The sequence below is a fragment of the Rhincodon typus genome, chromosome 7, assembly GCF_021869965.1.
Source record: "Rhincodon typus isolate 14 chromosome 7, sRhiTyp1.1, whole genome shotgun sequence".
Classification (NCBI taxonomy): domain Eukaryota; kingdom Metazoa; phylum Chordata; class Chondrichthyes; order Orectolobiformes; family Rhincodontidae; genus Rhincodon; species Rhincodon typus.
In genome coordinates this window covers 83142286-83158147 of record NC_063338.1, presented here as the reverse complement: position 1 = coordinate 83158147, position 15862 = coordinate 83142286, and the positions used below count along the sequence as shown (strand labels likewise).

The following is a 15862-nucleotide window of genomic DNA, read 5'->3' as shown; positions in this document are numbered from 1 at the left end:
CTCTCTCTCTCTCTCTCTCCCTCTGTCGCGCGCTCGCGCTCTCTCTCTCTCTCTCTCCCCCTCTGTCGCGCGCTCGCTCTCTCTCTCTCTCTCTCTCTCCCCCCCTCTGTCGCGTGCTCGCTCTCTCGCTGTCAATCTGAGCAAGTGTCACCGGACCCCAGACGCTATCTCTGATTTTTTCCTTCACAGATGCTGCCAGACCTGCTGAGCTTTTTCAGCAAATTCTGAGTTTGTTCCAGTTACTACTCATGGCAATGGAAGTTCAAAATTATAAACCTCCTTGGTGGTATATGCTCCAGATTTTAATGAAAGGTTGGGCTGTATGCTTTGAGTAAACATGTGGAATTATTCCAACTGATTATACGACTTGGCCTCTCACTAATGGCTAGGTACTGCCTGCCTGTGGCTCACACGCTGGTGAATATTCATTTCCTCGATTCTTACAAGAAAGTTGGCCACTTGGGTGAGCTATTGCAAGGTGGCAATTGCCCAGGAGCTGGTGCCTTCTGGTAAAGACACAAGCATGAAATGTGTGATTATCTAGGACCTGATCACTGTAATTAGGCAGGTAAGAGAGGCTTCAATCTTAACAATCATTAAGCACTTGTAGCATTAGCGCATGTAATTGCAGCCCAACTACACACTCCTGAGAGAACGGCAGAAAATCTGCCAAGGAAAGAAAAGTAAGTTGATAGAAAAAGCCAACAAAGAGCACACTCAGTCCTGGGGAAGCCCAGAGTATTTCTGTGGCCAAGTTGGCTGGCCTTGGCAACGAGATGGTGGGTGGAGGGGAGTGAGGACTGGATTTGGGAGGTCATTGGGTAGGGATGGGTAGGGCAAGAGGGCTTGAGAGGGTTAGGGGGCAAAGACACTAGAGGATTTGATAATGCTTAGGATGTTTGTGAGGGTGGTGGGGGGTGCTGTTGGATAGACACAGAGGATTGTGGATGGCACTTTGAGCCACCATTACACCAGAGGTTCTCCAAATGGAGCTCTCCCACAACACCACCACCACAAGCAAAGTTGTGGCCACTGGCTGGGGTGGGATGAGGCCATTAATTAGTGACTTGAGGGCTTCAATTAACCTCAGGGCGAGTGGGCTACCTACTGCTACAATGGCTCCCGGGTCAGGATAAGCAGTGGGCAGGTTACAGGCTGGATACGAACGCCCCACTTTAACCTTACGGTCAGGTGAGCATAACATTCAGCCTGTAGTCTCTGGTCACTTGCCATGATCTGGTGTAAATTATCATCCTTCATGGGAAAGTCTAGAATGCGAATGGGGAGGCAATGGCCAAGCGGTATTATTGTTAGATTGTTAATCCAGAGACCCCAGATAATGGCCTGGGGACCGCAATTTGAATCCTGCCATGGCAGATGGTGGAATTTGAATTCAGTAAAAATCTAGAATGGGTGTGTGGAAAACTTGGAACTTCCTGGAACTGCATAGCAAAGAGCAGCGTTTTTTTTTCCCCATTTGGGACAGTGAGGGGATGGTAACTATGGTAAAACAAAAAAAAAACTTTTGGAATGCTCTACTGCCTGGTAAGCTAAGAAATCATACATGGCATCAGTTATGAAAGGAAACAGCACAAAACCCAGTGAGACCTGCAGGGAACGACTTGAACATGACATTTTTCCCTCACTAGGGGAAAGAACAAGAGCACACCTTTGTATTCCGACTGGATCACCCGAAGGCTTGCAAACACCTCTGGAAGTGTGCTGTGGAACACCATGCGTTTTTTCGACTGCGTGGACCTGTCCAGAAGAAGTCCAACCAGATAGCCTTTGTGCGGATGGGCTCCCGGTTTAGATACAGGTAAAGTGGCCTGAGACCAACGGACCTGTTACATTACCTGACAATGTTTGCAGAAGGGTTCAAGAGTCTATGAAGGTGAATGGTGGATGGAGTGAAAATGGAGACTCGTTGAAGATGTGTTACCATTGAGAAAGCGGATGTGGATTGGGGCCATGATCTTGGAATAATAAAGGGATGTGACTGTTAGTTTAATAGAGTGTATACCTTTAAATGCATATTATCAACTGGGATTTCCTGAAGGATAATACAAATTCAGTTCATGTTGTGAGTATTGCATACATTTATAAGACAAAGCCCTACTGGTCTGTGCCAGTGTCTATGGTTCACATGAGCCTCTTCGCAACTTGCCTTTTCTTGCCGCATAAATATAACTTGTCCTTCCTGTTTCCCTCATGTACTTATCTAGCCTCCCTTTAAATGCATCTGTGCTGTTAACCTGAACCACTCAATGGCAAGGTCAACTCTTCAGGTAAAGACGTTTTTGCCCACTTGACAAAATAAATTTGTTAGTGACCCCTGCTTCAGACTCTCCCACAAGTGGACACAGCTACTTTACCTCCAATCTATTAAATCCCTGTTGTAATGCTGAAGAATTCACAGAATCAGAGTTGTCACAGTGCAGAAGGTGGCTATTCAGTCCATCATATCTGTACCTGCTGTCTGACTAAGTATTATTCCTATTCCCCTGACTGCTCTGTGTAGCCCTGCATGTTCTTCCTTTTCAAGTAATAGCCTCACCTGCTTTTGAAAGCCTCATTTCAACCACATTGTCTCAGACAGTGCATTCCAGACCTTAAGCACTGCCCCTGTTTCTCACATTGCTTTTCTTTCATTTGTCAATCACATTAAATCTGTGCCATCTCATTCTTGAGCCTTAAACGGCAGGAAGAATTTTTCGTTATCAGCTATGTCCAGACCCCTCAATACTCCCTATCAGACCACTCCTCAGCCTTTTCTCGACTGGAGAATCGAGCTAGACCTATTCATTTTTTAGCAATGGTTATAATTTTCCGATTCTGGTATCGTCCTTGTAAGCCTACTTTGCAAATTGAAATTAATATCTGTTATTTGCTAGAATACACCAACAAATGTTCCTGGTTGGTAGGTGCAGGTTTACTCTCTGTGTTTACGGTGAATACTAGTCATGTCCTGAAATTGGGATTCCCAGTGAATGTGGGATTAGGTTTTGCACAGACTGGACTTCAAACCTTAAGTGGCTGACTGCAAGTTACTCAGTAGGTCCCTCCCCATCAATTATATTTGTCATTGGAAGTTTATGACACTCACAAAATAACAGGCAGCTTATAGCAAGAGCCTGTTTTAGTTGTGATCGTTGACCTTTATCCTGTCCATCCGTGTTGACTCTGTAAATCCTTCCTCAGTCACTGTTCTGCACCACATATCAAGCGCACCCTCTCAGTTGGTGGGAGGGCCTTTTATGGGAAGCTCCTGAATATGCTATCCTTGACAAGCAGTCATTCATTCCTCGAGCAATAAATGAGCACCTTTTGCTTGATTGTCTTTATCGACACAACAATCCCCAAACATTGCTGATTACAATATTTAGAGCCCTCTTTTTGAGTAGGTCAAACCTAATTGTAAAATTGTTGAACAAACTCTGAAGGGGTATGGGTTAGACTGCAATTCTTGTGTCTGGATGAAGCAGTTTTTTTTCATGGTAATAATGTGAGGAGGCCCATGCAATCCTCTTGGACCCCCACTTCTTCGCCATTTTGTATTGTGTCCCCTTCATTCACATGGCACATTGATAAACTACACGTGGAACAAGAATCTGAATGGTGTGGTGTAGGGCGGAGAAGGCGTTAGCTTCATTTTATTTCCTTGGTTCTGTAATGAGACAGTAAACATTGGAATGTTGCTCTCATGGAGAGGTTATTAGGGCAATGATTTTCAGGAAGGATTGAACAAACTGGGTCTTTATCGTTTGGAAAAGAGGAAGTTGCACAGTGTCTTAATAAAGGTCTTAAAGAGAGCAATGTTTGATAAAAATAGATGGATAAAAAAATGTCTGCCAGTGGGGGTGACTAAAATCACAATCCAGAATATAAGATAGTCAATAATAAATTCAGTGTGGAATTCAAAGAGATTTCTTTCCCCAAAAATTGGTTAAGATGTGGAATTCACTACCAGAAGGAATAATTAAAGTGTTTAGCAGAGATGCATTTAAGGGGAATTTAGATAAATGCATGCAAGAGAGAAATAAATAGGAAGGATATGCTGATTTAATTAGAGGAGAAGGGTTTTAAAGAGACTCGTGTGGAATGTAAAAGCTAATACAGATTAACTGGCCTGTAGTGCAGTATAACATGGTGTTTGAGTGAGTGTTTCAAACCATATGTACGGCTAGAATATGATTGGGTAGTTTGTCAGTGCAGATGGAACATTCATTGCACTACTGTGTGTTCACACTTCTCTATGTCAACTCTAGAATAGCTGCACTAGAGTTTAATCCACATTGTTTTGGAGTTGTCTTGTGATGTACAGCACTATTTAATTCGGATTGCGTTTCTTCTAAAATTGATCTGAGTTAAATGTTTCCTCTTGTAAGGAAGCAAATCCCTTTAAGAAAAGTGGTGAAATGTAACAATGTTCAGTCCTGTAGAGACATGACCCCTTAGGTCGTATTTTTATAAATATTTTAATGACATCCTTTCACTTTTCTTATCAAACAACCAATGTTTTTTTCTTGCCTATTTTTGCAAATTTTATTGCCTCTCATTCTTCTCCCTTCCATTTTTTTTGACAGTTTGAACTCCAGTTGGAGTACAGTTCTGCGTGCACTCTTTTACCCTCTAGTGCTAACCCCCAAGTGACTTACCAATGGATATATGACTGGGTAATTAATCCATGGAGTGAAAGGATGAGAAGGAAAATTAACCCTGATACCAGTCCCACCTGCTGTCCAAACACACTCTGTCTTCGTGTTTTCTCTCTAAGATTGAGCTGGGGTGCTGGTGATTGAACATTGTCTAAGTGACAGCACAGATCAGAGATTGAAAGTGCATTGGCCTAAAGAGCTAAGAGATCTTTATCTACCTTTCATTTACTTGAGGCCAGTTCTTGAGGCTTTGTGACTCAGCCTATCTGGTTGTGCTAACCACAAATTGGGCAGTACTAGTGAATTTCTAAGATCCCTTCGAGTTTAACATGTGTTTTGACAAAAAAAATAGCCAAAATCAGATTTTTCTGCTTGGATTGCCTCTGCTAATAGCTGGAGGGATTGACGTGCTTACAGCTGAACGACTCCAGTTATCAGAAGCAATCAGACATTTTTGTACTTGTGCCCCACTCTGACAATTTCAGGAATTAATTTCTGAAGTGATTGATTTCCAGTGGAAGAACGGAATACCAAACCACCAAAATCAGTAAACCACGACGTCAAGTGTCTTTTGAGCGGCGGCCTAGTAGACGCTACTCGAGAAGATCAACACAGCAGAGAGGTAATTATATGACTGTTGAAGTGGGCACCTGAGTGATGGGAGATAGTGAAATCACCTGGCAAACAGGGCATCCAAAATCCTGGGAGGGATCAAACTCTCAGGCCAATTTTATGAGAAGCAAAAATGGAGTGTTCCTCACTCTTAAGCAATTGAAATATATTCAGGAGATGACTGACCAATCACACCTAGTGTCTCCATTCTGTGCAAGGTGACAAAATATTTAACATGAGAATGTAAGAACAGGCAGTTCAGCCCCTCAAGCCTGCTCCCCCATTTGATACGATCATGTCTGGTCTCACCTTAACCTCAACTGCACTTTCCTTCCTGGTCTTCATAACCCTTCAACCAATCACTAATTAAAAATCTGTCTATCTCCTACTTAAAATTTACTCAGTGTCCTAGCATTCAGTGTACTCTGGGTGGTGAATTCCACATATTCATGACCCTTGTGAGAAGTAATTCCTCCTCTGTTTTAAATCTGCCACCCCTTCGCCTAAAACTGTGACCTCTCAGTTTAGATTTTCCAATGTGAGGAAACATCCTTCCATTTTGTCAATCCCCATTAGCATCTTCCAAACCTCATTCAATCTCCTCTCATTCTTCTAAACTCCAGAGAGTACAGACTTAAACTGCTCGATCTCTTTCCATAAAATAAACCCCTTGTCTCTGAAACGAATTTTAGCGAATCTCCTCTGAACTGCCTCTAATACACATACATCCTTCCTCAAGTAGGGGGACCAAAATTGTTTGCAGTACTCCAGGTGCAGTCTCACTAATGCCTTTATACAGTTACAACAACATTTCCCTACTTTTATTGTTTCAGCAAAAAAATTGCCCAGATTCTGTTTGCCTCCCTTATGACCTGCTGTATCTGCAAACTACTTTCTTACTAGGATTGTCTCAGAAAGGTCTGGGAGATAGGAGGAACATCTCCAAATTGGGCAGCAGGCCTCTGTACTGCTTTGATAGGTGCTTGCAGTATTGGAGGTGGCATTCAGACTGTTGGGCTCTTACTAGCTCTTTGACAGTCCTATCCATTTGGATTCACTCCCCTGCTCTTTCTCCATAGTTAAACAATGTTTCCCTTCAAAGTCACTGTAGAATATTCTTCTGCTACCTTTTCAGGCAGTGCATTCCAGATCGTGATGTTTCTTTATTTGTCTCACACAATTTCTGCTGTCCTACACTCCCAAGATGCACACTTTCTGCTGTCCTTCAGGTTATTGATGCTCATCTCTTGCAAGTTCAGACTGGGGCCCCCGTGAGTGGGATCGGCATTTACAAAGAAAGAGTCTCCCACACAGAAAATGGTTAATTTACATGGTTACAATCTCTCGAGATTTTTAAATTAGTTTTGTGTATGTATAGGTTAGTGGTTGACTATTCTAGTGTTGCAAGATGAAGTATTGGGAAAGTATAAAAATCATTGACCTTAAACACAATACGAGAAGGCATTTACGTCAGGGATGCTGGAGGCAAAGGGGTTGAAAATATCTCCTATTGTGAGTCAGATGTTTGGTGTTTGTGAGGAGTGAGTAGGCATATTTCACCATTATTTTAAACTCTGTGGGCTATGGTTTGAACTGAATACACAGTGATATAATTATATTAGTTTCAAACTGACTTTGGATTGCATTATATATTTTTCTACTGCACCAACATAATGTATTAAATGCTACCATTGCTAGAATGCTAATGATTGCTGTTACTCGCAATCTTGCAGCGAATCCTTTCAACAGAAACTTGGAACCAAGGTAAGTGAATGTCTTTCTGAGTTCAAAGTAAGAGGTGACTGAGAGTCACCGACCAGGTAGAGTCTGTTCAGAAGATTTTAATTCATTGTTTTTGTAGACCACATGGAAAATCTATAAATCAAGAGCAAAATGCTGCAAACGTTGGAAATCTGAAATAAAACCACAAAATGCTGGAAATACCCTGCAGGTCTGGTAGCTACTGTGTATTTCCAAGATTTTCTGTTTTTTACTACAGGACAAGAGTATAGTTTTGCAGTACTTTTATAGTACTTTTAACAGTCTGTGGTGTTCAAAATGATACAAATAAAATTATTGCTTTGCTGTATGGTATCAATAAGAATTACATAGATGTAACTGTTGCTGCTCATGATGTATGCCTAAGCATTGACAGTAAATGTTAGGCTGTACATTATAGCGAAGTCTGGTTCTGTTCCTAGCAAACACTCACAGGCACATACGCCAACATATGTAGGATCGGTTCAGAACTGTAACCAGTGAGAATGTACTGATACCCACAAACAGTCATTTTGCGTCCAATATACCAACGCCAATTCCAGTGCCCTTACTTAGTATCGTTATCCCAACAACAACAATTTGCATTTGTATGTTACCTTTGACGAAGTAAAGTGTCAGTGGAGTTTTATCAAACAAAATTTGATACCGAGCCATATAAGTTAATATTGGGGCAAGTGAACTAAAGTTTGGGTTCAAGAGATAGGATTCAAGGAATTAAAAGAATGTTTTAAAGAAGAAAAGCGAGATGAAGTTCCCAGAGATGAGGGCCTTGGGAGCTGAAGTCATCCCCAATGGAGGTGTGATTAAAAATGCAGATTCTTAAGTGGATAGAATTGAAAAAGTGTCATTACCTCGAAGGTCACTGAGGTACAGAGAAGTGAGGTTATAGAGGGATTTAAAAACCAGGGTGAGAATTTTAAAATTGAGACATTTGAAGACCGCAGGCCAATGTAGGTGAGTGAACGTGAATCCTGGGTGAATAGCACTTTGTGCAAAATTGGAAATCATGCTCTGTCTTTCCTATGACCCTATATGCAGGGAGGAGAATAAGAGGGCACCCAGCAGTGGTGGTCGCTATCAGAATAGTCAATCTTAGTGGCCTTGAAAGTATTGTTGAGGAGTTCAGCAGAAGATGAGTTGAATCAAGGCCAGATTCAGGGTATAATTACAGAGATGGGAGTGGACAGTCATGGTGATGAAGTGGGTAGGTGCAGATTGAAATGGCATTTTGCTAACAGGTTTGAATCCACCAGAGTGTAAATAAATTTATATTTTCTAGTGTGTTTCCTGATTCTGTGGCTTTTCTGAAGCATGAAAAATTGGTTTTATCTGAAGAGAAGAACTTTATTTGACTGTGTGAGAGTTTACATTACTTCAAATTGTTGTGTGCGCCATACTAATTAGCCTTCCTGGCTTTCACACCTCACAGTTCTCATGTAATTAATATTGTAGTGATTCAAAAGGACCTTCTAATCCTCTTGTATATTCCCTGTTGTGTTTGCTGTCCTGTGCTGTAGATTCTGTTAATGTATGTATTGTTTAAGACAAGCTGGAGTACAGTGTGCAGTTCTGGTTAATGCACTGTTGGAATGATGCATTTGCACTGGAGGGGGTACAAAGGAGATTCAACAGGATGTTGCCTGGGATGGAGCATTTCAGTGATGAAGAAAGGCTGGATAAGTTCGGCTTGTTTTCTCTGGAGCAGAGAAGGTCAAGGGGGCACCTGATTGAGGTGTACATGATTATGAGGGGCTTGGCCAGGTTGGGTCGAAAGCAACTGTTCCCCTTAATTGAAGGGTCATTAGCAAGGGGCATGCTTCTTTAAAGTGAAAGGAATGAGGTTTAGAGGGGATTTCAGGAAATGTTGTTTCACCCAAAAGATGGTGGGGGTCTTGAAAGTAATGCCTGGGAGGATAGTACTTGGATGAGCACTTGAAGTGTGATAACATTGAAGGCTTTGGGACTAGTGTGGGTAGTGGTGTATTTTGGGTAGCATGGGACTCGATGGGCCAAGGTGCCTTTTCTATACTGTATAATTCAATGAAGGTAAATGTTATGGTGCTGTGTGTCATTGGGCTTGTTAGAAGCTCTGGCAAGACATCTTGTGCCACTGTTAATCTAGAAAATTCCATGCCTCTTTAAATTAATCTTTTATTTTCTCCAGTTTGCCTGTGGAGGAGGATAAACCTCTCCTCCTCCTGCTGAATGCAATTTGTTCTCATTTATCACAGTGCTGCAGTAATTCCTCCTGCTTGGTGCTCAGTTTGTTGTTGCTGTTGTGCTGCTTTTAAAGGGGCCTCCTGTTCTGACATGACTAAACACAACTAGATGAGGATGTGAATTCATAGCAAGTTGTTTGAAATTAGACTCCCAAAGATTTATATTTTACTCTTCTGAACTCTAGTGAATAGCCCCTGTGCGAGAGTGGTGTTAAGATTGTGTGCAACATGAGTACAATGTCATGAGGCCTAAAGCTAGTCAGGACCCTGAGTGAAATAAAACCTAGAAGTGCTGCTGGGGATCTGAAACAAACAGAAACAGAAAGCACTGGAGAAATGGAGCAGAGCTGACTGCATCGGCAGAGGGAGAATAGAGTTTAATGTTTCAAGTCCAGTGACCCTACTTCAGAACTGTAAGCAACTAGGAAATAGTGGTACTCATGCTGATGACAGAGGGTGAGGGGGGAAGAGAGTGAGGTGAGAGGGAGCCCAGAGAGAGAGAGGAGAAAGGGCAGGCAGACAAAGGGTTTGTTGATAGTAGGACAGGGAAGTAGAGAAGTTAGATAAGTATTAATGGGAACAATGAGTAGTTGAAAATGGGTTGGCTGCACTGAAAGCAACCCATTTTGAGACAGGCCCTGGGGTTATGGGGGTAAGGTAATTGATAAGGAACAGGGTGTTCATGTTCCGCAATTGTTAAACTCAATGTTGAGTCCGAAAGACTGTAGGATGCCTGAGCAGAAGAGGTGTTATTCCTCTAAAATGTGGTAAGAAATGACGTGGAGAAATTTAGTTACTCGATGCAGGAGCAATGCTCCAAAAATTTGTGATTTCAAATAAACCTGTTGGACTATAACTTGGTGTTATGTGACTTTTGACTATGTGGTAATAAAGATTTAGCACTGTCATTTAGTTCAGTGTTGGGTCCCATATTGAACCGTTTTTAAAGGGTCATTTGAAAGGCAGATACCAAGCCAGCCTGAATGATGATGTAATTATGACATCTGTGAAATCCTTTCATTCTATTGGCTTTAAACCCAGTTCTCAGGATATGGATCTATTGCCACCAAGTGGTAAGGTGGTTCATGGCACCTCACAGCACCAGGGACCCAGGTTCTATTCCACCCTCAGGTGACTGTCTGTGTGGAGTTTGCACATTCTCCCTGTGTCTGCGTGGGTTTCTTCCCACAGTGCAAACTTGTGCAGGTTAGGTGGATTGGCCATGCTAAATTGCCCGTAGTGTTCAGGGATGTGCACGTTAGGTGGATTATCCATGGGAAATGTGGGGTTAAGGGGGACAGGGTAGCAGGGGTGGTCTGGTTGGGGTGCTCTTCGGACGGTCAGAGTCAACTTGATCGGCCGAATGGCCTCTTCCAAACTGTAGATTTATGATTCTATAATTATGATTTGTCGGATTTGAGTTTAATTGTAATAGTCATGGTTTCCACTGTCTTAATGTAGCGAAATGCTTGTTTTAAACAATTGAGATCACTACAAAAGAAAAACGACAAGTTTGAAGCTTTTGGTACAGAATATATTAAAAGGCTATAGTCATAGTTTAAATGTTATTTTAACACTTGCTTTTCTTTTTTAAAAATTGCGATGATTCTTTTCTCTGTTGTCTTTTCGAACCAGTTCTCACATTAATGCAGCAAACCAGAAACCTGCCTCCCAGGTACGTGCCTGTTATTGTTGTGTGTCTGGCTCTATCTCCAGCATAGTTTGCCTTGATCTCTAAGGCTATTGCAGATCATGTGCTCTCTTGCTGTTGGCCCTGGAGCTCGGGCAACTACATACCCTCAGGAAATTTTAAATTCTTTTGTATGTGTCTTTAATGCGATTCATTGTGAAAAACCTTTGAAAAAGAAACATAGCAGGTCTGTGGCTGGATGTGCTTAACTACTGGAAGAGGGTCTCAGCTTCAGTATTCAGCGGTAGTGACAGACACTCTGCATTAATTGAGTTACACAGTGCAGGAGATGGTTTAGCCCCTCATGCCTGGCCCGCCCTGAGAATACTATTCAGAAATCCTACTCCCCTGCTGCTTCCAGTGGGCCTGAAATGGTTTTGTTTGCAAGTAAACATTGAATTAAATGAGAGTAAATTGGAAGTGCAGGCTCAGTTTTCAGTTAATGATGTGGGCATTGACTTGACATTGTCTCTATCAGTCAAAATGAAACCAATAAATCAAGGTGCCAAAAATGCAACAGTTCAATCTCAACACCGACTACCCTGAGCTGTCCTTCCTTGATAGTAGAGTAGTAACATTTGGCTTACTTTGCCATTCAGTTAGATCAAGGCTGATTCGTACTTCATTCTTGCATTGAGAATGGAGCACAAAAGTTTATTCCTACGTTGGACTCTGTTACACAATAACTCTTTGATGACTTGGCAAAAAGTAATATATTTGCTGAAGCATTTTTGAACTGTTGTGACTTGATGGGGTGCTATAATTTTGAAAATAACTTTGAAAGTCTGTGGAAATAGTTGAGCACTTTAGGGCACAGGTATTGGCTGGGGTTGAGTTGTGTTGTTATAATGTGAAGTGGAAGAGCTGGATGCTCTTGAAGGTTTCAGGACTGAATGGGGCCTCCGAGACCCACACGGAGATTGGCAGCATGAGCGTCCAGGAGGTGGGCTCCAAATTGGCTGCCTGTCTGCTTGGCATCCTGTTGGTCACGGTCAGTGGGTTCCTATGACTGCCAACCTATTAGTAGTAGCACCAGCTGCTCAGGGAAGGAGGTGGACACTGCAGAGGTAGGTAGACACCTGCGAGGGCACCTCCATGTGAGTGTGCTGTCACTGGCTGACACAGAATACAGACAGTAAAAATTCCCTCAGCCGGGTCAGGACCCTGGAGCTCTGCTGGATCAGGTGAGACCACATTTGTGGCCTTGTCTCCACAGATCTGCTGCAGGGAGGCTGTTTTCAGAGCATGCCTGTTCACGTGCCGAGTTGCCTCTCTGCAGGTTGTAAATTTCTGGTGATGCTGCAAAGTTGCACCTCGCTGGGTCCTTAACCTTAACCGGCCTCTCAGTGGTGGGTAGTCGATTAGGTTACAGACAACTCCTGGTAAAGTTTCCTGACAGTGGCACCATCCTCATGTGGCTGTCTCCATATTTCTGGCTCCCCTCTGCCTCCAACCCTGCCTCACTGGACTAGGAACACTCATCTCTTCTGTGTTTGTAGTTTGGTCCTATGTTGTGCACAGTCAATTGCTTTAATTTTCTTTCTCTCTGAAGACGGCAATGGTGAGGTCAGCCATCCCTGTTACAGCCTCATTACCCAGTGCCACTGGACCGATTGAAATAGAGAACCTTCCCAGAAGCCCAGGCCTGAACCAATCTGAGAAGAGGAGGTAAGGGTGATTGGCCTTGAGCAGGCATTAACCAAAGTAATGTGATTGTATAATTTTTAGGACAATATTAGGCAATGATTTCACTGTACAAACTTAGTGAATGTGATTTACAACTGACAATTCTTGCTTGTAAATACATCTTTGTGGCACATTAGACATTCAAAAGTCAAATATAATGTTTCATATCGGTGAGTGTCCTCTTCAATGGCTAGCAAAAAAAATCTGAACCCAAATGGCTAGTGTATTGCTTTGAAGAATTAAGTGGCCTTGTATCACCTTACTTTGGTTTGGGAGGTTATTAATGGGACTTTGTTATCAAAATTTGCAAGCCACAAATTTCTAATTTTGGCAATGGCAGTGAATTCCCAAGATCCCTGCAAATTCAGCGTTTGGTTTTAATTTAGAAAAGAAGCTTTTTAAAGCTCCCCCCCACCATCATTGGCACCAGGAGCTGTTTTCCATGCAAGTTGTACATATTGAAACAATTTGAGCAAAGTTTTTCTGTGACTCCAAATCAGGGCAGTTCACAGCTAAAGAGATGCTTTCCTTTTTCAAATTGAATGTTAGACCTTTTAATGAGGAAGGAACTCCACTTTCAAGGTTGTATTTACCAGCAAAGATCTTCAAACATGAAAACGCTTAGATGAAAAATGCAACAGTGAAGTGAAGCTCTTCTTGTACAGAGGAAGCTCCTACTGGGTAAACATGTACCAGACCAGTCCAAACACCAACATGTGCTGAATTGATTGGTCCTAAGTCGTAGAGCTGAGGGCAATATACTGCCTTTGCAGGACCAGACTATCTGTCCACCATTCAGATGCATAGCATAGCTTGCTTTCTGTTATCAATAATTAAAACAATAGCCAAGCCTATGTATACACAGTGAAATGTCAACAGGAAAGCCCTTTGCAGGTCTTTACCAAGGCTTGGGGAAGATGAATTCTGATCCAAATAAATGGATTAGGAGGGATGACCTGAAGACAAATAAACACATGGAACCTCAGTGTTACCAACTCCACTTCTGTGGAAGCTCTATTAATCTCAGTGGAAGGAGTTCTCACATGGAAAAGATAAGTCCCCAAAGACAGCAGCTATGTTACTATCTAAGAGTTGGTAATGATGAAGTTTCACAGTCCCTTTTTTGTCTTGGTTTTTGTATGGATCTGGCCAGGGAACCAGTTGATGGTTTTTTAAAGATGTAGAGATGCCGGTGTTGGACTAGGGTGGACAATGTCAGAAGTCGCACAACACCAGGTTATAAACCACAAGCTTTCGGAGCGCTGCTGCTTCATCAGGGTGAACCTGACGAAGCAGCAGTATCCTGAAGGTTTGGGATTTTAAGTAAACCTGTTGGACTATAAACCTGGTGTCATGCATCTTCTGATTTTATGATTTTTAAAGTAAGTGTTTGAAGGTGCGCTCTAATCAAGGTCTGCCTACCCCTGCCACTCGAAGCATTGCTGGCCTCTGTTTCTGCATTGCCTGCTGCTGTGGTCTGCAGCTCCCAATCAAAGCAATTGAATCAAATGGTTTCTTTGAATTTTTGTCTCATCTCTGATCTGTTCAGTCTCTGGACATTATGTGCTCAAGGTGGTGGAACCTCAGTGCTTGATGTAGTGCAGAACCGTTGAATATGCTTGTTTCTCCCGGTGGTGGTGGGTGATGGTTTCTCCTCTTTGAGCTGTTTGCTGTTGTGTGAGATCTGGCTGGGTTTTAGGGTGCACTGACCGTAACAGAATGAATCTGAAGGGCCATTTTCTGCATGCCTTATTTTCTGGTCATGGACAGAGAGAGAGAGAGAGAGAAAATGCTTGCTCTTGTTTTCACAACTCCCCTAATTAACATTTCTATGTGCGTATGAGTGAATGAGAGGTTTGAATGTGATAAACCAGCGCTGGAGTAGTTATTACAGCCCTTGGTGTCTACATCATTCCTGACTGAACATTTATATCAACTCCACTTTCATGTCTAGTCCCATTATTCCTTAATGCTCAAGAATCTATCACACTCAATCTTGAACATACGCAATAACTGACCGTCCACAGGGGTAGGGGACTCCAAAGATTCACAACCGTCTGAATGAAGAACTTTCTCCTCATCTCAGTGCTAAATGGCTGACCCCTTATCCTGTGACCATACCCTTAGAATTAGGTTCCATTCAGCCTCTCCAAGAATTATATATGTTTCAATTCTTGTAATCTGGAGAGTATAAGCCCATCGTAATATAGGACAGACATCTCATTCCAGGGTTCGATCAATCAATCAATCAAACACACATACGTGTATGCACACGTACATACACACACACTCCAAATATGTTCATGTTTGCAGAGGAAGCACATGGAAAACTCAGGCTCTGTGTTTTTTCACTGTGGAGATCCCCTTGCCTGTTTTGTAGTTTTGCAGTTTTATTCTTGTTCTAACCCTTACTTAAGCAAATGTTTAAACTACAGTTGGATTGGAATAGCTTTTCAAGTTGTCACGTAAACTTGAAATATCTGCATTAGCAACTTGGTTCAGTCAATGAGTCCATTTGATTGGCCACCATCCAACAGGAGGCTGGAAGCCATAGAATTTAATGCTTCAGTTTTATATCTGTCATCTTAAACATCCAGGCACCTGCTATAAGGATTCAGCCTGGCTATAGATTTAAAAAGTAATGAAACTAAGCATAAACCAAAATCAGCGAGAAGTGAAGAAGACATGGAAATGAGGTTTGGTTTCAGATTGTTTGTTGTGAGCTGTTCTAAGGACTGTCCTTGGTCTGGCAAAGCTTAAAAGTTAGCAATGACTAGGCGTTTGAGAATAAATTGAAATTCATCCTTCGTAATCTGAGATTAAGAAAGTTGCAAGCAGCGACTGGAGGAAGAGTTGAACCTGCTTTGTTAATTTGTTTGACCGCATGCAAACTAAACATTAAGTAGCCATGGTGATCTATAAATGGATGGCCCTTCAGTCCATCAAGCCCATTCTCTCCAATTGCCGTGTGCAATGTTTCCCTTTTGTGTATTCGACTTGACCCACCTGACCTTATGAAGGAAGCAGCCAAATGCTGGTAAGGTTGCTGAGCCCTGGTGATACATTCCGAATCCTGCTCCTCGGGAATCTGACTAAGTTGTTTCTAGTGCTATCTCTGTCATCTAATCCCTGCACTGGTGTGGTATTTGGTTCAACGCTCCACTTTCTACTGCCGTTGACACAGTTAACAGCAAATGGATGTTAGGACCAAGTCACTA

The 15862-nt window shown here is 42.3% G+C and overlaps 1 protein-coding gene across 1 annotated transcript in view; it reads left to right on the top strand.

Annotated features, from left to right (window-relative positions):
- epb41l5 (erythrocyte membrane protein band 4.1 like 5) overlaps positions 1-15862 on the top strand; it is a 144783-nt gene that overhangs the window by 80607 nt on the left and 48314 nt on the right. Inside the window, exons 11-15 of the mRNA XM_048598603.1 lie at positions 1650-1819; positions 5174-5280; positions 7004-7034; positions 10904-10943; positions 12511-12626. Of these exons, the coding sequence (XP_048454560.1) occupies positions 1650-1819; positions 5174-5280; positions 7004-7034; positions 10904-10943; positions 12511-12626 (464 nt within the window). The remainder of the gene's footprint in view (positions 1-1649; positions 1820-5173; positions 5281-7003; positions 7035-10903; positions 10944-12510; positions 12627-15862) is intronic.